At 39.5% G+C, this 22209-nt stretch overlaps 1 protein-coding gene across 1 annotated transcript in view; it reads right to left on the reverse strand.

Annotated features, from left to right (window-relative positions):
* GUCY1A2 (guanylate cyclase 1 soluble subunit alpha 2) overlaps positions 1-22209 on the reverse strand; it is a 179661-nt gene that overhangs the window by 86945 nt on the left and 70507 nt on the right. Inside the window, exon 5 of the mRNA XM_083362412.1 lies at positions 3276-3761. Within this exon, the coding sequence (XP_083218538.1) occupies positions 3276-3761 (486 nt within the window). The remainder of the gene's footprint in view (positions 1-3275; positions 3762-22209) is intronic.

The following is a 22209-nucleotide window of genomic DNA, read 5'->3' on the forward strand; positions in this document are numbered from 1 at the left end:
AAAAAAAAGAAATGCAGCAAGGAGGTGCCAGGGGCGGACCTTCGGCATCTTCCCTCTCGTTTCTCCCCCCCAACCGTCCCCCGCTCCCGGTGGATCGAGGCTGGAAAGGAGGGAGCCACAGTCTGGACGTCGTGTAAGGAATAAAGGCGCATCTCTTGAGGAGAAATTGCATCGCTTTTTTATGGTGGTTCGGAGACCTGCCGCGTTCGTCAAACATGTTTGACGAACGCGGCAGGTCTCCGGACGGGACGGCAGCAGCTTGGGAGAGGTGCGTGCGCACTCTCAAAACCGCCGCCATCCCGTTTGCACAGCTGCCGCGTTCGTCCATGTTTGACGAACACGGCAGGTCTCCGGACGGGACGGTGGCGGCTTGGGAGAGGTGCGTGAGCATTCTCCAAACCGCCGCCGTCTCGTTTGCACAGCTGCCGCGTTCGTCCATGTTTGACGAACGCGGCAGGTCTCCAGACGGGACAGTGGCGGCTTGGGAGAGGTGCGCGCGCACTCTCCAAACCGCCGCCGTCTCGTTTGCACAGCTGCCGCGTTCGTCCATGTTTGACGAACACGGCAGGTCTCCGGACGGGACGGTGGCGGCTTGGGAGAGGTGCGTGAGCATTCTCCAAACCGCCGCCGTCTCGTTTGCACAGCTGCCGCGTTCGTCCATGTTTGACGAACGCGGCAGGTCTCCGGACGGGACAGTGGCAGCTTGGGAGAGGTGCGCGCGCACTCTCCAAACCGCCGCCATCCCGTTTGCACAGCTGCCGCGTTCGTCCATGTTTGACGAACACGGCAGGTCTCCGGACGGGACGGTGGCGGCTTGGGAGAGGTGCGTGAGCATTCTCCAAACCGCCGCCGTCTCGTTTGCACAGCTGCCGCGTTCGTCCATGTTTGACGAACGCGGCAGGTCTCCGGACGGGACAGTGGCGGCTTGGGAGAGGTGCGCGCGCACTCTCCAAACCGCCGCCATCTCGTTTGCACAGCTGCTGCGTTCGTCCATGTTTGACGAATGCGGCAGGTCTCCGGACGGGACGGCGGCGGCTTGGGAGAGGTGCGCATGCACTCTCCAAACCGCTGCCGTACTGTTTGCACAGTTGCCGCGTTCGTCCATGTTTGACGAATGTGGCAGGTCTCCGGACGGGACGGCGGCGGCTTGGGAGAGGTGCAGATGCACTCTCCAAACCGCCGCCGTACTGTTTGCACAGCTGACGCGTTCGTGCATGTTTGACGAACGCGGCAGGTCTCCGAACGGGACAGCGCGCACCTCTCCAAAGGGGAGACCTGTCGCTGCGCAGGTGCCTCCCATTTTGCGCATGCGCGTGAGTGGACGCACGCGCGCGCACTTTTTGCGGCTCCCACTTTTTTGTTTGTGTGATGGAACTGGTTCTGAGTGGCTCTTTTCCTTTTTCCGGTTGCCGACCCCTGCTCTATGGGAAACTATGCTTCTGCAACTTCGGACTACATTCCATCATATGGCCATACTCATCTTCTTTGACCATTTGATTACATTTTTTTAAATTATGCCCAGTAAAAGGCATTTTTAACTCTTACTAGAATTTATGGGAGATTGATGGATAATAATTTATAGTACAAAATCATATGTCCCAAGCTGTCAAACAATACAGAAAAGGGCTATGTATCATGTGGGAGGGTAGAAAACATCTTATTGATCTGATTGGGCATTTTTTAAGAATGGTCTTTTTCAGAAAGCAGAAATGTGAGGCAAAAATGATTTAATTTTCTTGTGCTGGGAATTAGATATCCAAGACGGCTGAGCTGATATAACTGCAAAATTAGCAATGCTTACGCAATTGCTCCTAAATTATATTATGATTTGCTCACCCAGCACATATGGTAACTTATTATCAAAAGATTCTGTGAATTTCTGGTGCAGTTTCTTCCAAAGAGGAAAACAGATTCTGGAAAGAGAAAAAAACCCCAATACTTTTCTTAGCATCCACCCCTTGGAATTTAAAGGTATCAAAGAGATCTGTTCATCTCATATTCATAAATGCTTAGCTTGAGAAATACATTTGAAGATAATAGAAATACACAAATAGACACACTGCTCACCATTACCGTGCATCCCTAAGAAAAACCAAAGAAAGTCCACACAAAAGTTCACTAAGGGCCAGCAAGATATACAGCCAATAAATCTCATAACGTTTTGGAGAAAATCTGATACCCCAGGCATCATTTGAAAGCAATAAATCATTCAATACTCTCTACTGAGTATATAACTAAGCAAAATCAGCAATCAGCCCAGAGCAGCAGCTAAGAAATAAGACAGTTGGACATATCTCTCTATAAAGAAACCATACACCAGACATGAGTTTTGTCAGGATGTTCTAGAATTTAGATACATAAGTAGACTCTAGACCAGTTAAATGTAGTTCCAAGCTACGACCATTTGTTTAGTGACTGTTCAAAGTTACAACAGCACTGAAAAAAGTGACTTATGATTGCTTTTCACATTTATGATCTTTGCAGCATCCCCATGGTCACATGATCAAAATTTAGATGCTTGGCAACTGAGTCACATTTATGACAGCCGCAGTGTCCCGTGGTCATGTGATCACCTTATGTGACCTTCTGATAAGCAAAGTCAATGGGGAAGACATATTCATTTAACAACCATGTTACTAACTTAACAGGTGCAGTGATTTACTTAAAAACTATGACAAGGAAGGTCATAAAATGGGGCAAAACTCATTTAACAACTGTCTTGTTTAACAAGAGATACTTTGGGCTCAATTGTGGCTGTAAGTCAAGGACTAACTGTAATGTGATTTTGCTTTTTATACACGATGGTTCAAAATTTGACTTTTGAAAGTGGAGGAGGGGGCACGTTTGTACCAGTTATTCACCTAATATAATTAAACTCTTCAGCCTTGGAACTAAAAGACAATTGAATGATAACAGGAGAAATCTGAAATTGTTAAAATAAAATTGTGTTATTTCAATCTAGGAGTGAGAGAGCTGCCAATTTTGAATATGGTACATCAAGAAGCATGGTTCCAACTCAACTCACTTCTAATTTGTTGATTAGATATCAACAGTACAAATAAGATCACTTTAAAAATCTGATCCTTGCCTTCTAGCCTATTCACATGTCTAGAGTGGATCACCCCATTGCTCACTTTTTCCCTACAGTCAAATTTCTAGCAACAACCATGTAACTTAGATCAATCTTTTAGTAAGAAAATAGAACACTGTTAGGAAGAAAAAGGTATGTTAGCAATATCGTACTTCTGTAAAACTTGAAGGGTGAAAGATGTTACCTTATAGATATCTAGGAATCCACATTGGTGGTCAAATCTGGTGTAAAGCTCATTGAGCATACTGATCACTTGCATGGGTGTACACTGGGCACAGACAGCAGTGAAGCCAACAATGTCTGAAAAGAGCATCGTAACATCATCAAATTTTCTGGCTTGAACTTGCTGCCCCTGCCAGAGCTGCTGGGCCACTTCTTCTGGGAAGATTGAGATAAGAAGATCCACTGTTTTCTTCTTCTCCTCTTCTAGAGCTTGGTGCGTTCGTTCTAATGTTGCTTTGAGCTTGTCCATCCTCTTCTTCAAGCCATCCTGGGCTTTAGCCTGCTCCCCGACAAGGATGACATCACGGGTAGCATCGTGAATTGGTATGTCTGAAAGGTGGAGGCCTCGACCCATCAGTTCATCCAGCTTGTCCACACATGGTGAGCCCAAAAACAAAATACAGTTTGATTCTGGGACATGGATCATTTGTCCTTTGATTTCCATGACCTGGAATGAAGAGACATTTAATAGTGCAGAATTAGACTCTTAAAGTAAACATTTAAAGCTATCAAAGCAGCAGTCATTTGCTTTAACAAATGATTTTCTGTGCATTCTCTGCATATATTTTTTTCATCAATATGTGTATCAATTGGATTGTTCAAATAATTTGTTTATTATACATCCTTTTTGGAATATATATATATATATATATATATATATATATATATATATATATATATATGCATTCATATTTGATCTGATTTTATTTTGGTGTGCTCAAATCCAGACTGGCTCTGGATGGCTTATAAATCCCCTGCTATGTAATGCTGATAAATATACAAAAAGTATATAACCATGGGAGACAAGAAATTAATTATGCCCACAGAGGAAAAAAGGCCAACAGGTGTCTTCTTCAAGCAAAGCCTGTAAATTAATTGATACAGTAGTGGAATCCCTGAACGCTTCACACATTGTTTCATCCGTAAACCAGGCCTAAGCTATTTGACGTCTGGCTTGGCTCAGGAGCTAGGAAAAAGAAATTTTCTCAGCAACTCTTTATTTTGTTTAAATCACTTAATCTGGCAGTTTCTGCCCTTGCCTGCTAAGAGAAAATATGTGCTGTCAAATATAGTGATATACAGCAATTTAAAGAAAGTTAAATAAAGCTCAGAGTTTCAACTAAGCAAGGGGGTTATTTTTCAGCCATGAGAGGATCCAGGCAAACTATTCCTAATTTTTCCCCCAACTATATTTATTTCTGAAGGTTGTTGTTTTGCTTCTTTGGCCCAAACCAAAAGAAATTGACTTAAATGTGCTTGTATTTCTATTGCAATAATAATGAGTGAACAGCCTTGAGTAAAATATAGACATCATTCCAAGAGTCCATGAGTAACATTTGATATAACCATGTCCAAATTTATAATGCATATAAAATTTTCTTTTCTCTTAAGATTGCTTTTTTTTTGGAGAAGCTTTTAGGTACTTATTTGTTATGTCATTACCCAACAATGCACAAATAGCCTGACATTTAGGCAAAGCACCAGAAAATATGTTCATTTGCAAAGAAGTACCCAGTACACATGATGCAGGAAAGTAAAACTCAGAGCTTAAATGCATTCCAAGTAGCATTTTCTCAGCAAAATTGACATTTAAATAAATTGATATTATCAAAACTATGGGAAAAATGGAAATCATCTAAGCAATATATTCCTTTATCTCCAAGCTGATGTCTTAAATTACCAGAACACTTAAAGTATGGAGGTTATTCTAACATTGTGGGATGAAAAAGTCCATGGACACCGGGATGCTGATATAACAATGGATTTATCAAAAGTTGTACTTTTATTATCATTTTATTATCATTCTACAACAACTTTTCTAAAATGTACACTTACTTGAAAAGAAGGAGAGATACATGCCAACTGCTATCATTTGCTTGATTTTATAAGTTGCAAGCCAGGAAATTCTAAACTTGCTGCTAATTAAGAGTAATTCACAGTCCTGATTAAGTTGAGGAGAAAAGAAAACTAAGGAGTCACAATGAAGCTCAACCTCTATCCTCCCCCAAGAAGAATGTTATAATGAAAACAAGACAAACTTGGTCCCTTTGTTTGGCCAGAAACATGCAGCTTTTCCATTACTTTCTTTTATTTTCTTGCATTATTCCTAGAAAAATGCCAGCACTTTATATGTGAATATTACCAACAGTTAAGGATTGCTATTGTTATTAATGGAGCTTATTAAGATTTACTGTGTAGTTAATTAACACCAATGCTTGAAGTCTGCTTACTGCTGTTTCCCCTCAAATAACAGCTGTAAAGGAACTTAAAAGGCCTCCTTGAATACCATCTAGCTGTTTGTTCCCATCAAAGAAGGGGAATGGCATTAAACTTAGTGAGTAGCAAGTTTAAAATGATCAGCTCATTTTTATAAGCATAAAGGTAAAGGTTCCCCGGCACATGCGTGCTAGTTGTTTCCAACTCTAGGGGCCGGTGCTCATCTCCATTTCAAAGTCGAAGAGCCAGCGCTTCTCTGAGGATGTCTCCGTGGTCATGTGGCCGGCATGACTAGATGCCAAAGGCGCATGGAACGCTGTTACCTTCCCACCGTAGTGCTCCCTATTTTTCTACTTGCATTTTTACGTGCTTTCGAACTGCTAAGTGGGGAGAAGCTGGGACGAGTAACAGGCGCTCACTCTGTTATGCGGCACTCGGCATTTGACCCGCCAAACTGCCGATCTTCTGATCGACAAGCTCAGCGTCCTAACCCACTGAGCCACCGCGTTCCTTTTATAAGCATACTGCTTCATATTTAATATGTAAAGAAAAGAGGTTTCTGTTTCTTATTCAAGAAAACAAATGTTTATGGACATTGGTTAAAAATGATTAAAAAATGATTCCAGTCCCATAAATATGAGACAAACAGATGACAGATGATGTTTGATAGACAGACAGACAGAGATTTTCCTTCCGTTCAATTGTATTCGATTCTCTGGCACTGCCTGGACAAGTCCCTGAAGTTTTCTTGGCAAGGTTTCTAAGATGTGGTTTGCCATTGCCTGATTTCTAAAGCTGAGAGAAAATGATGGGCTCAAGCTCATCCTGATGGCTTTGTGCTTAAACTGGGATTAGAACTCATGGTCTCCCAGTTTCAAGCCTAATGCCTTAACCACTGCACCAAACTCCATAGAGAAGATAGCTTTTTAGAAAAGACTTTGGCCTAGAAAGTTGTAATTTAATTTGACTGCCTCTCCCTTGCTGTTTGCGTTTTGCTATGTGCTACCCAAAATCTACTGTTACAGTTATTACTTTTAAAATACACACCACTGCAAAGCTCAGCTATCAGAAGACCCCTCCACAAAGATGGACTGCAGTTGTCGCCAGCGACACAGGATCATAACATCCTAGAATAGGAAAGGGCTACTTAGGCCACTGAGTCCTGTTCTCACTCAATCCAAGAATTCAAACTGAAATATCTTAGCGCTTGGTTAGGTCTTATTTTCGGGGAAGGTTACGGTACTAAATGTGTCTGTTTGCTGACGATCTTAACTAGGGCTTGTTTTGGGGGTAGGGCTTATATTAAAAGCATACCGAAAAATCATGCTAAGGCTTATTTTCCAGTTGGGTTTTATTTTCAGGGAAACACGGAAGCAGCTTACAAAACAATAACAAAATATAAAAAATGATTAAAAAATGATAAAAGCCTTCCTATGCTATACTTCCATGTCAGAAGACCAAAGAGTTCCGTGGCGAAATGAGTAACCGGTGACACCTTCCTGGGGATGCCAAGTTGGGGACTCCTTTCATGTCCTTGTTAATAAGTCCATTGAAGTGGTACCTATTTATCTACTTGCATTTGCATGTTTTCAAACTGCTAGGTTGGCAGGAACTGGAGCTCACCCTGTCACACACCAGTACTCGGGTTTCAAACATGGGCTTGCAAATTGTCAACCCAGGGTCCTAATCAGCTGGGCCAATCTTCCTATAACTTAAACATGTTATTTTATGCCCTGTATTCAAAAAAAGACAAGAGTACAGATTTTGAGTACTTTCAATGTGACATCATCAGGTATTTTAAGATTGCCATCATCTTTGTTCTCCCCTTCTCAAAGCTAAACATTTCCAATTTTGTCTTTTTAATAAAATGTCTTCTGGGTAATGCTATATGAAATAATAAATATGCGCTGATTTTTCTTTTCCTATGCTACTTATGTTTTTAATAAATACTGATAGCATCATAAATATGAGTATGGATTACTGTAGCATGTTTATGGTGTCACAAACCTGTATCACAAGTTTTGTTTAATATTCAAAATTAAAAAGAGAAGTACAGTCTAGGGAATGAGAGTATACTGATAAAGACCCAGCATGTAATAATAACAATAATGTCCTGGTTTTCTATTAAAAGTACCAGAACAGCTTGTTTCCATGCATTATAAAATCAACAGCAGAACAAGCACATCATCCATATTTTTTTCTGCAAAAGAATATATTACATAGCCAGCATTTTGTTTTCCACTTTTGAGCTGTTAGTAAATGTCTGAATATTCAGCCTGCTGGTTTTAACCTGCTGCTTTGGATTTGGTTTTCATCTGGTATTGTTTTGAACTGTTTGTTTTACGATTATTGCTTCTAATTATTTTTTGTAAAGTTACATTCTGGGCAGTCACGGTGTATATTCACAAACAGAAAAGCAAATCAAAATCAGGCTCTGAAACTGTTAGGATCATATTGTTTCTAATTACCTATGCCGGAAGGCACATGTTATAGTCTACACCTTCTTGGATTCCTTTCATTCTCCACGTTATTCACATGAACGCCTAAAAAACAGTGGAAAACCTGTGGGCAGGATCTAGATATAGCTACCCATTTCTTTCCCTGAGACCATAATATGGGGAAATAAGAGGAGAATGCAACCCAAAATGTGACATCTGTCAATCTATTTGTCAGTCTTAGGACTAGTCCAAACAAATACTGGTCACTCAACAGCGAGACACTGGTGAAGCGGGCACAGCATTGCTTGTATTTTCTGTGTTGCATGAGAAAAGCATGTCTTCCTTCCCCTGTTCTTACCACTTTCTGTAGAGGGACGATCAAGAGCATCCTGTCATACAGCATCACAGTCCGGTTTGGAAGCACCACTGCTTCAGACAGGAAGGCGGTGCAGAGAGTGGTGAGGGTGGCTGAAAAGATCATTGGCGCTTCCCTCCCTCCCATCCAGGACATAGCACAGAAGCGTTGATTGAGTAGGGTCCATAAGATTATCTGGGACACTACACATCCTCTTCACGACCTGTTTTCCTTGTTACCTTCTGGGAGGAGGCTTTGTGGTATCTGAAGCAGAACATCCAGATTCAGCCATAGTTTCATTCCATACAGCATTAACCTTGTGAACTCTCAAGCTTCCTCCTTCCATTGTATATTCAAGATGGACAGGGTTTGTTATGTATATGTAGGGGTGTGGGTCTATACATATGTTGTATATGGGATGTATGTGTTCACTTTGAGAGCAGGCAACTAAATTTCATTTTTGATGTGTGCCGTTGTGCCCACAGTAAAAAAAATGACAATAAAGGTTATCTTATCTTATCCTATCCTATCTTATCTTATCTTATCTTATCTTAGCCTATGGAAGACCAGCTCTATCTTTATTGTAAGCCTTCAATTGCAAAATCTGCAAGTCTGAATAGATATCTTCCCCCCACACTTGCTTTTAATATCAAATAAAATAAGAAGGATCCCTTCTAAGATGTTTTGCCATGCCCCTATTTCTTCTGTGGTCTCAGTTGTCTCTTATCTGGCTGTTGCCTAGTCTGTAGCTCTTCTTTCTGTCTCCCAAAGCCATTTCCATATACCGATGGTGGCGAACCTGTGGCACGCAGAGCCCTCTCTGTGGGCACGTGTGCCATCACCCCAGTTCTAGGCTTTCAGCTGGGTTTTGTAAAACCTTTTCGCTTTAGGCCTCCACCACTGTGTGCAAAAACAAAAGGTTCAATCAATCAATCAATCAATTTCAACTTCTTGCGGGGGAAAAAAAAGATCTCACAAAATTGGAATTGATTCATTGAACTTTTTAGTCCCACCCAGTCTGTCGTTACCATCGCAGCCACGCCCACCCAATGGGCCACATTCACCCAATGGGCCACGCCCACCTAGCACCCGATGATACATAAGTGGGTTTTGGGTTGCAGTTTGGGCACTCGGTCTCTAAAAGGTTCGCCATCACTGCCATATACCATTACACTATTCTTTCCAAATTATGAACAATCTTGTTTGTCACTTTAGGGTAGATTCAGTTTTCTGATCTACATCTTCAAGTAGCCTCAACCAAAATGGCTAATGCTGCAGGATGCCAGAGTTAAAAGTTTGGCAATCTCAGCATATTAAAAACAGAGGCATTACCTTGCTGACAAAGATCCGTATAGTCAAAGCTATGGTTTTCCTAGTAGTAATGTATGGCTGTGAGAGTGGGACCATAATATGGAAGGATGAGTGACGAAGAACTGATGCTTTCAAATTGTGGTGCTAGAGAAGATTCTTGAGAGTCCCTTGGACTGCAAGGAGATCAAATCAGTCAATCCTAAAGGAAATCAACCCTGGCTGTCCTTTGGAAGGATAGATACTGAAGCTGAAGCTCAAATACTTTGGCCAAGGAAGGACTCACTGGAAAAAACCCTGATGTTGAAAAAGATGGAAGGCAAATGGAGAAGGGGACAGCAGAGGATGAGATGGTTAGATACTGTCTTGATGCAATGAACATGAATTTGGGCACATTTGGAGAGACAGTGGAGAAAAGGGGGGCCTGGCTAACTGTGGTCCATGGGGTCGTGAAGAGTCAGGCATGACTTAGTGACTGAACAACAACAATCTCTGGAGGTCACTCATTGCCTCAACTGTCTTATGGCTTGTTGACACCCCCATCATGATATGCTTTGCAGACTATCATTTGGTGGCTTCATAGAATGAATTTCCCCTATGATGACAACTACTGTTTAGAATGACTTCTACTAAAAAGGCTTCCTGAATGGTGTCACATGTTAAATGCTTTTTAAAAATATAACTTTTTAATGCTGGCCTTATGTAGTATTAACTTGCTCAATATCTTTCTTCTTATGGATTTTTTCTATTCTGTTTTTATTTTCTGTCCTTGTAAGTACTACAAATCAGTTTGGAATTTTAAAGAAAAGGAAGTGACTCAAAACCACTTTTAACAAACAGTTATTCATAACCATGTAACTGTACGTACCTTTAATAGGAATTTCTGCCATTGCTATATGTCAAAGTTGCAATCTAAATCCAATTACTAATAATTGCATTAAGATTTCATATTTTTGAGAGAACTCTATTATTTCACCCAACTTTCCAAATTGTTTATGCACATTGGTCATTCCTCTGATTAAAATCAAATATCTTTATTACAGACTTTGAACCAGCTTTACAATAAAAAATATAATAAAAAGAGAAATAGCTTAACACAGCAATTTGTTATTGGGAAAGGGGAAAAATAATAGGACAATAAAACTGAATTTCATGGGACTCATTTGCAGAGACTTTGTCTCTGTGGATCCAGGGAGGAAGAAATTCTTATTCATGTCTTCGTATGGTATCTTTTCTATGATGCCCCATGATGTCCTCTGATCACCCCAATCTTTCCCAAATACAAAGGCCACACAGATAAATGTTATGTTTATTATTTTTAAAAGGATGCTAACTCAGACTGACATATCAGGTAGCCAAATATCTATATAATTAGATATGTTGTGTTATTATCCTATTATTTTTCCCCTTTCCCAACATCAAATTATGTTAAACTATTTCCCTTTTTGCTCCATTATTGTAAAGATAGGGGTATTTGATTTTTTAAATATGATTTTGACCATTCCTTTGAACGAGTGCTTCTCTTTTTGTTTCCTTTTTTTGGTGGGGGGAGGGAGATAAACTGCAAAATTGCTGCCATAATGGCGATGATCCAAGTTATATACATTCCAAAGCTGACTCCTTTAGAAAAGGACAAGTTCATTTCAAAAGGCTTTTACTCTTTTCACCTGAAGACTTACAATCGTTTGAAAAATATGATTACACTTTAAGACCAGGATGTACAACTGAGCTTCTAAGGCTTTGTAAAATTTGAAAGTCCTTCTGTGTGAACTCCAAAGTCCATCTAAAAGTTTTGAGGGAATTGTAGTTTAATGTGTGACAGAACGGAAATACAGCTAGTCTTCAATTTATGATCCCAATCGAGAGTACAATCCTCAGGCATTACATGAACTGGTTTGCCTCATTCAACAACTACAATCCTAGTTGTAGGTGTTAAGTGATCTCCTGGGTAATTAAGCAGACTGAGTGAAAGGCTGAGGGACTCAGCCTTGCATGGGGCTGGATCCCTCTAAAATAGAGTTCCCCAACCTTTCCGGATTGGCGGCCCAGAGCAGGGAGGAAGGGGGAAAGAGGCAATGATGTTTGGGGAGGAATAGGTGCATGTGTGCGTGTGTGTGCACACCTGCAATGTTCAGGGCAACACTCTCACAAGTGGGGTTGAAAGCACCCGCAACGAGGCTCATGAGTGGGACGCAAATGCCTGTGATGATGCTCACGTGAGTGGGACTGCAAGCACCTACAATGAGGCTTGAACGAGTGGGGCTGCGACAGCCCTTAATGACACTCTTGCGAGTGGGACCGTGAGCGCCCACAAGTGGGACTGTGAGTGACCATGATGACACGTGCTCAAGTGAGGCCACAAATGCCCGTGACGATCCTCGTGTGAGTGGGGCCATGAACACCCACAAGTCTTGTGCAAGTGGAACCACAAGTACCTGCATTGAGGCTCGTGTGAGTGGGGCCACGTCCATCCTTAATGACTCTAATGTAAGTGGGACCGTTATCACCCTTGACGACATGACCATGAGTGGGACCACAAGCACCCTCAATGATGCTCGCATGAGTGAGGCCGTGAACAACCAACAACATTTACGTGAGTGGGGCCACGAACGCCCCTGACACTCATGATGCTGCTCGCGCAGACGTGCGCACACCAGCTGGCCACTCACATGCCCCGGTGGCGGTTAGACCACAGCCTAGTAGTTGGCCATGGCCCACAGGTTCGGGACTCCTGCTCTAGGGAGCAGGACTTTTTTTCTCAAGAGGCTGGCTGGAAAAGATTTGTCCTGAATTCCAAGCAGGATTTTGGCACAGAGTATTTGCAGCACAGATTGTTTGCAGCCAGCCCCTAGAGACAAGAAGATCTCCTCTCATTTCTGATGGCTGGCCGTGCAAGTGGCCCATATGCAACCACTCCATGCAAAATCCTGTTTGGTTTTCTGCATGGATCTCTTTCACACAACCACTTTTCATTAAACTAGTAGACTGACTACAGAAGATATAGGCTTAAAGTGGAAAATCTCCAACCCCATTCCATATAATTACTTATGTGCTAAAAAAAAAAAAGAGCTACGCGGTTGCCTGTTAAAAGAAAACTGCATGGAAAATTTAAATAGGTCAGAAGGATAGGTTCAGAAATTTCTTTCTCCATGAATTGCACCTTTTTTGTCTAATCTTCTATAGTTGAATTCCCCCAGAACGAATTGTCAAGAGACATTGTTCTTCACAGCATCAGACTTACTGCTACAATTCAGGTTATTTATAGACAATGCCAGGGTGTTACATAATGTACAATAGCTCCAAACCCCAAGACAACAGGTTTAGCCTTTTTTTTCCCTATTGATTTGTGATGCCTTAAGCTGTAGGAATAAAACGTCAGAAATGCAAGGGACCATATTAAGGTAGATGGTAGAAGTGTCTTGCACCAATAAATGTCAGCCAATTTGCTGTGAAAAGAAAATAAATCTGGAAAATAAAAGGACAAGCACATTTAAAAGCTATAGGTCCAAATGGTCCAAAAAGATGACATTCTCACAACCACAGCCTTTCAGAAAAACAGCTTATATAAAGGAGCTGAAAATCTACAGGACTCATATTATTCAGAGGACAGAATAAGACTTTAATAAAAGATGCATCAGCTAGGAAGCATTTGTGAGAATCCTTAATAAATAACCAGGTTCTGGAAATGCAGAGTTTACTTTTTTCCAACTGTAATTTTAGTCCCAAGACGAAAAGTACTGGTTTCAGTTGAATATTAATCTTTAAAATCTTCTGAAATACTGTATATATTTGAACCTAGCATTTTCTAGCTTTTTTGAACTTCTACCAAGCATAATAAAGTGACCTTTCTTGTTGTTCACACATCTAACATAAATTTGAAGTACTTTTATACTGTATATTCTAGACATTTTTTCTGGTATCATATATCAATGATACATCATTTCATAAAAATTCTCTTTGAGTTTACAACATAGTGTAAATTTCAATCCTTTCAACTGCATATTTTTCTATTTCTCCATCTGTATATTATAACCAAAACTTTTAGCCCATGTTATCATACATTCCTTAACTATTTGTTTCAAATTTCAATAAAAGTTTATACATTTTAGCAATAGCATGTCCATTACCTGTACATAATTCTCTTTCAAAATCAGTCTTACCATGTTAAATATCATAAATTCTTTTATCTACTGTACAAAAGATGGAAAGGCTTGCCCATACCTACAATAGAAGAATGATGAATGAAGCTGACAGAACTCATCAAAATGGCCTTGTTTGATTAGACAGAAGATAATATCTATATTTATTGGTGACTGAAAAAGGGACTGGTGTGGTGGCCTAGTGTTGAAGCCTCTCTCCCTGGAACGTTGAGAGTTCAATCCTAAGTAGGGGCAGATGTTTCTCTCTCTTAGGGCGCAAAGAAAAAATATCTGCTGCAAATTCCACATGGCGTCAGGAAGGGCATCCGGGCAGAAAGCACTCAGCTCCATCCAGTTGCCCCGACTGTATCCCAAATTAAGGGACTACAGGGTCATAAAAAGGAGTATGAACTGAAAACCCCTTTGGAATTTTTGCATAAAACAGAAAAAAATGTACATGTGATTTATGGTTTTGATTATTGGGTAGGATAAAAATACAGAAAGAGTAGCCACGAGGTAACTATAGAGAGTGCTGTTAACTTATAATCGTACTTATGACTTCTGTAAAGATCAGAAGCCATTTTACATCATTTTTCTTTCTAGTTTTCTGCTAGCTAAACTTTCTGTTTGCACCCTTAGTTTTTTCCTTTCCTTTTTTCCTTTTTCTTTTTGGCTCTATTCTAGTTTTTATTAGTCTTATTCTTGTTTTTTAAATTTTTCAATAAATAAACCAAATCCAAGAGATATTTTAAAGTTTCCCTATCATGTCTGCCCTCTGGAATGATACACCCCTGGAGATCTACATGGTTCTCATCATAGGACTTTTTAAAAGATGTTTTAAAACTGGCTCTGCTCCCAGTCCTGGGATTAGACCAGCCCCCCCCCCAACCCTGCTTAAGGTCATTTGCAAAGTCCCGCAACTATGTGACCATGATTTTTTGCATTTTTTTGTCAGTTTCTGGTGTTTATTTCCAGTTTCTGGCAAAAAAATGTCCATTAGGGAAAACAGGTCAGCTTAACAACAATGGCATTCACATAACAACCACTGCAAAAAGATCATAAAATTGGGTGCAGTCACATAGTGTCCCACTTAATCACCAAGGTGATTTATTACATAATTCCAGGCTCAATTACAACCGTAGGTCAAGGACCACCATTGCAATAACATAATGGCAGCATATGGTAATAAGATGTAATATGCAGTAAGTCATCAGCAAGTAATAAGTAAGGCAGAATGCTAGCAGAGTTTTTTAAAGTCAGTTTACATTAGCCTTTTGAAGCTGTTTTTTAAGAGCGCTTTCTGTCCAGATGTGTTTTTACAATTCATTCCTAATACACAAACGGTAAACATAAAATTCTAGGCAGAAAGCTAACATGTATATATTGGCCCTTAGATTGAAAGGACAATGAGATAGCTCACCCACCTCTGATTACAGCTGATTTTTGAGCCATGTTGGCACAATGGTTAGAATGGTTAGAATGCAGTATTGCAAGCTAACTCTGCTCACTGCCAGCAGTTCGATTCTCACCGGTTCAAGGTTGACTCAGCCTTACTTCCTTCCAAGGTCGGTAAAATGGGGACTAAGATTGTTGGGGGCAATCTATAAACTGCTTAGAGAGGGTTGTAAAGCACTATGAAGCGGTATATAAGTCTAAGTGCTATTGCTATTTTAAACAATTCATTCCTCCCTAGCCATCAATTGAAACGGGGGAAAAACCACTTCCTGGAATTTTTACATTTTGTTTTTTAAAAGAATCCCTGGTGGCTTATGCTCCATGTGGCTTAACCCACACACCGCCTGTGTTCCTGGATGCTCCTGCTCTCCTATTCTATTGAACCAATATCTCACATTAGGCTAAAACCATTATTTTACATTGCTGTGCCTTTTAAAGCCTTGTCTGACTGAAGAAAGATTTCTTGCAGATTTTTCTTCTTATGCATAATCAGCATTAATATATAATTTAGGTATGAATTATTGCATTTATATCCAAGTTTTAGGCTGGTCTGAGAGAAAATGATAGACTGAAAATCACTCAGCAAACTCTGTGGCTAATTGGAAACCTGAGGTTCTCTCAGTTAAACAGCAGAGCCACTGCTTTATTCTGGCTCTCTATTATATTATGTTATTCTGGCTCTCTAATATATTATTATATATTATATTACATTTAATATTACACATACAGGTTGTCCTCGACTCACTTAGTTCAAAATTACAGTGGATTCCCTAAAAGATACTTACGACCTGGATTTGAAGTCCAAAGGTTGGGTATCCCCCTCCCACCCCCCACCCAGTGTTATGTGACTGCATTTCATATGCTGAACTATGAACCTGCATTTATTTTTTTTATTTTTTATTTTTATTGAAAAGTTTTAACATACATTTTATCTTTAACAGTCCCCCCTCCCCCTCCCTTCTCCCTCCCTCCCTAGCCCTCTCCCCCTCCCCCCCGACTTCCCAGAGCTAAGTACAAGGTATAAAAACAAAAACAAAAAAACGATCATAAACATCCATATGCTAACAACCATAAACTCTAAAATCTATCACTCTCTGGCTCATATAGGATAATACAAACACTATTAATATTAAATATATATAGAAAAAAAAGGGAAAAAAGAAAAAGAAAAGGAAGACTTATTCAAATGCTACATGAAACTTTTTAGTCCTATATTTGTTCTGGATATACTCAATCCATTTTCTCCATTCCATAATATAGCGTTCTTGCGAGTGATCTTTCAAATAAGCCGAAATCTTTGCCATCTCTGCCAGGTCAGAAACCTTTAAAGTCCATTCTTCTATGGTCGGCAGTTCCTCCTTCTTCCAATACTGACCTATTAAGAGTCTTGCTGCCGTAATTAAATTCAACATCAACTTAGTGTCCACAACCGTAGCATCTGTAATTATTCCCAACAAAAAAAGTTGCGGACAAAACTTTATCCTTTGCTTGAAAATCTTCTGAATATTCCACCAAATTTTTATCCAAAAGGCCTTAACCTTTTTGCAAGTCCACCATATGTGAAAATATGTTGCATCTTCATCGCCACACCTCCAGCATTTTGGCTGATAATTCGGGTACATACTTGCAAGCTTTTTAGGATCTAGATGCCATCTATAAAACATTTTATAAAAGTTCTCTCTTAAATTTTGAGCTTGTGTAAATTTTACGTTCCTCACCCAAATCTTTTCCCACGTGTCCATTGTAATAACTTCTTGGATGTTTTGGGCCCATTTTATCATACAATCCTTAACAAGTTCTGTTTCTGAGTCAATCTCTATCAATGCAAGATATATCCGTTTAATATGTGCTAGTCCCTGATTTCTAATTTGCTTTATCAGATTTTCATCAGTCATTGTAAAACCAGTTTTCTGGTCTTCTTTCCACCTGGCCCGTAGCTGAATATATTGAAACCAAGTTTGAACAATCTTCTCATCTCGCAAGAGGCTGTATGGTTTCAGACACCAGACATTTCTTTCCAAGCTTAAAATCTCCTTATACGTAGTCACATCATGTTTAAAACCAACATTTATATTTTCTATTGCGTGTTTTGGAATTGCCCACAAAGGTATCTTACAGTCTAACTTATGTCTATACTTCTTCCAAACTCTCAGCAATGCCTGTCTTAAAATATGCACTCTAAACACATTATCTACCTTCTTATCATACAACAAATATGCATGCCAGCCAAACAACAAATCGTGGCCCTCATGAACCTGCATTTATAACTGTTTGCAGGATCCTATGGTCATGTGACCACAATTTGTGATGTTTTTTGTCAGAAACCAACATTTACTTCTGGTTCTTGGCAACAAACAATGGGTTCGTGTAACGAGCACAGCATTGATTAGCAACTGCAAAAAAAGATCATAATCATGGTCACATTATGACCTGCTTAATGACTGTCACAACTTACAGGCTGAATTAGGGTCCTAAAACAAGTACCATCTGTAATAATAATAATAATAATAGGACCAAATGGAAAAAAGCTATCCATACTACATGCATCTGCACATTCATAAGGTCTGGTTGCTATCTTATGCATGTGTAAAATATGTCCTTGTAAAATACCATTCCAATTTTATATATGTATAAATGGGTAAAATACATTAATCACCCCATTTGGATTTGATGGGCATTCTGTTTCATCCCACTAGTTCAGGGGTAGGCAACCTCGGCTCTTTTATGACTCATGGACTTCAACTCCCAGAAGTCCATGAGTCATAAAAGAGCCGAGGTTGCCTACCCCTGCACTAGTCTATTAAATTGAGAGTATACTTGTATACTGACTCTGCATATGGTTGACATGTAAAAGGTTTCATTTTCTGACAAGAGTTGCCATCTGAAACCCTGGAGATTGCTAGTGATCTGGATAATTCAGGCTTTTCTAATCAGAGGCCATTCAGATGGATAGCAACTTGCAGGATTCCCAGGTCAGATTGGCTAAGGACTGTGGAGGTTTTATCCAACACATCCAAAGGAACCAGACTGTACAAGGCTGATGTAGAGAACGCAAAAGCCTGACTTCTTGAAGCCTTCTCTTTTTCAGGCTCAACATAGGGAGTGCCTTCAACTAGTTTTCTTTCATATCTCTAGTCATCTCTCTCCTAAGCATATGCTCACGTCTGTCCACATCCTTCCCAAAATGCAGTGCCCCCAAAAAGCACCAAAGACGAGAAAAACAATGGATGGAAGCTAACCAAGGAAAGAAGCAAACTATAACTAAGAAGTTTTTTAACTGTGAGATCAATCAACCAATGGAAAAACTTGCATTCAGAAGCTGTGAGTGCTGCATCACTGAAGGCTTTCAGAAAGAGGCTGGACAATCATTTCTCTAAAATGCTATCCTGCTCGAGCAGGTGGTTAGACTAGAAGACCTCCAAGCTCCCTTTCAACTCTCTCATTCTATGTTCTAGGAAAGCAGATCTTGACAACAAACTTCCAATGCTGTAAACTAAGATTCCTTTCTATTCCTTCTGCAACTGCATCACAATGTTGGCTCAGGTTTCAGCTTGTGATTTCCCCAAGACACTGAAATCCTTTTCACATGCACTGATACATACTGTTGCCCAGTCTGGTCTCACTTGCCTCAAGCCAACTGCCCTGTTAGGCACCAAAAGGCTGGTGCAATCCTCTGTAGCCAGCTTCTGCTTGATGATGGTGTCAGAGAAGAGGCAGGAGACTTTAGGGAGCTGAAGACTGTTTGGCAAGCAGGTAACAAAATTAGGGAAAAGGGCTTTAATTCAACTCCTCTCCTGACAGAGTGTATCTGGCTCACAAGCAGTATAAATGACTGCACAAGAGCACAAAAATCCAGGCGTACTTTCCCTTGTATATCCCACAACCAACTATGCAAGAAGGTTTCTTGACTCTCCGTAGTAATACCAACATCAAAGTAAACATTTCTTGGGTTTCATAAGACAAGGGAATCCGTTAACATCCATTAATAATCATGCTGTTATGGGAAACCAGGTCAAGTCAGGGTACTGTAGAAAATGAATTGTGCAGTGTGAAGTGGTAGAAAGGTTACAATACAGGCAATAATGATTGTATGACCAAAATTGGGGTCAGAATTTCTATTTCTAAGCAAGATGGTTGTTAAAATGAGTTGTGCCTGATTTTACGACCTTTTTTGACCACGGTCATTCGGCGAATCACTGCAGTGGTTAAATGAATCATGCAGTCATTAAGGGAATTATGTTTCCCCCATTGACTTTGTCAGAAGCTGGCTGGGAAAGTCTCACATGGTGATCACATGATCCCAGGACACCTTAACCATCATAAATGCATGCCATTTGTTAAGCGGCATTTCAGTCCTGTTATAACTTTGAATGGTTGCTAATGGAAATCGAGGACTACCTGTATCTGTAGGACTAGCCAATGATAACTGATGTAAAAACATTTTGAAAGTATACAATTGTGTTCTTATTTTATCCATAACCGACCAAATGTCTGATTTAGTTGAGACCTAAGGAACAAAATTGTTTCTTATTACTTACATAAGCAGCTATAAACTTAATTGTGCCCTTTAAGCTCTAAGAATGGTTTGTTTAAATTGTAGTTAATGAAAACCAACAAGGGCTAAACCATGGCTAAAATCATGGCACATGATTTGGAAATTTTAAAATATTCAATAAACAATATCCATTAATCACTGGATAATTTTTCTCAAACTATTACTCTCAAACTCTGATTCTAAACCAACAGGGGTGCTGCACCATAACCATTCAATATTCCCTGCTAGGCCCAGACAGTTATGATCTTGCACATGCAGTAACAAAAGTAATGAACTGAAAATAGGACAATCAATATCTAAAAATAGAATTTCATTGGATTGGAGATCCACTCACCATTATCAATTTAGTACGTATTAGATTTATCCTGGATAACATTCAGAGCCTAAGAATTAAAGTAATATGGGATTTATGAAAAGAAATCAAATGGAATATGTATAATTATCAATAAATGAGAATATTTGTAGCTCAGGGTTGATGATATTACCTAGCTTAGGTAGTGAAATGTCTACGAGAAAACAACCAAGCTCAGAGAGCATCAAGGAACCCCTCATATTTAATTATGGACAATATATCTGATAAAAACATTAGTTTTAAAGCACCTTTTAAAGTGGCATATGCAAATGTGATTATTTTATTTGTCTAAAAGCATGAAACCCTTATTCTGTAGAAGACAAAATGTAAGCAGAATAGAGCAGGTGGTTGTTTAGCTGAATGACTGATATGTTATCCAAATAATTTAGTGGTCCATGACTACAGAAATGTTGTTTTAAAAGTTTTTTGTTAAATAAATATATATTAAGGATAGGGGAAAAACCTATAAAAACCATGAATTGATTTTTACCTTACCTTGAACTTAATAGGTGAGTAGACTTTGAACTTACTTGCGTTAGAAAAAAAAATATCAAAAATATAGGGATAAACATGATTAATTTAGAAGTCAATGCATTGTAAAGATTTTGTAACAAAAATGGGCACCAAATATTATAACAATTCTAATAATTGATATTAAAATTAAAACTGATATCAATCATTAACAAATTGATTAAATGATCCATAATATAATATGCCTCTGGTGGTGTGATTTTAGAGTCAATTGTTCTCTATCAAGTGAACTCACAAAGTATTGTTACTATGGGAAAGTAGGTGGAAGTCTTATGTTACACGGCTTGCCACGCACAAAAAATAAAGATGGGGTACAATAACAATATCCTCTGTTTTGAGTTGCACATAATCAAGGTGAGTTAAAAATCTAATCGTTAAATTAGTGTATTCTTTCTTGTGTGTGCAATGGCAGCATCCTTAAACCTCAAGTTTGTGAATGATGTCACAAAACGTGGCTCCAAAATGCAGATGTTAAAACAAGACGAATGTCCAAAATAATAAACAATAGTGATCAACTTTAAAAAGGGGGAAGGCACAGAGCAAAATGATAAATTACACAATTTTTATGAAAATGGTTCAAGTTTCAGTATCCACAATTAACAAACAAAATGATGGGCGTCAAAAAAAAGATCCTGCAAAACCACCTGCTATTCAGGTTTTTTTTTAAGCTTTGGGAAAGGATCCTAGGAAAATTAATGTTGCCAGCACTGGAACTAATAGAGAAAAGAGATTTATATAGTCAGAAGTATTGTGGTCATTTGCTGCCAAATAAAAGGAATGTTGCACAAATGAAGCTAATCAAAATAGCTGACCTGGAGTCTTCTACTTTGCCTCAGCTTCCAAAAAGTCCCAGGAGGATTCAAATGTCTCGTTTTCCTAGTTTGAAGTTTAGCATTATTACACAAAGATCATTTTGTCCCCTCTCTTGAATGAGATTCAGTATGGATTCATATAACTATTTGAGGTTATGGTGAATCCTGCCCAATTGCCTCTTCTGTTTTGCACTTTTGTTTTCAATGAATTTTGAAACACCGTCATCACCCATATGGAAATCTGCACTCAAAATTGTACCTTCACGACTTTAAAGTTCTACGTATCCATAGCGTATTTCCTACTATTGATCCATTTCTCTAGAGTTCAAATAAACTATTTACTGTATATAGTATATCCTGAACAAAAAATGACCTTAGTAACTGTATATAGGTAATCCTCGAATTATGACTAGCTGCTTAGCGACCCAAGTTACAATGGACCTCCCTGGGGAGATACTTACAAACCTTACTCAAAGTTCAGATGTCTGCCCTGAGGTCATGCGACTGCATGTCGAGTGCTTAGCAACCGAGACAAACTTACAACCATTTGTAGTATCCCACCTTCATGTGATCACTTTTCACAGCAGTTTTGCAAAAAAAAAAAAAGGCATTTACTGATTTCATAGCAAGATTACATATCAATGCTTGCTTCTTACAAAGCCTGTTCTGTGTTTTTGACTCTCTTGGTTTTCTTCTATTTTTTTTCTTCTTTGCTAATGGCCAGCATGTTTAGG

This window comes from Vipera ursinii (assembly GCF_947247035.1).
Source record: "Vipera ursinii genome assembly, chromosome: 4".
Taxonomy (NCBI): domain Eukaryota; kingdom Metazoa; phylum Chordata; class Lepidosauria; order Squamata; family Viperidae; genus Vipera; species Vipera ursinii.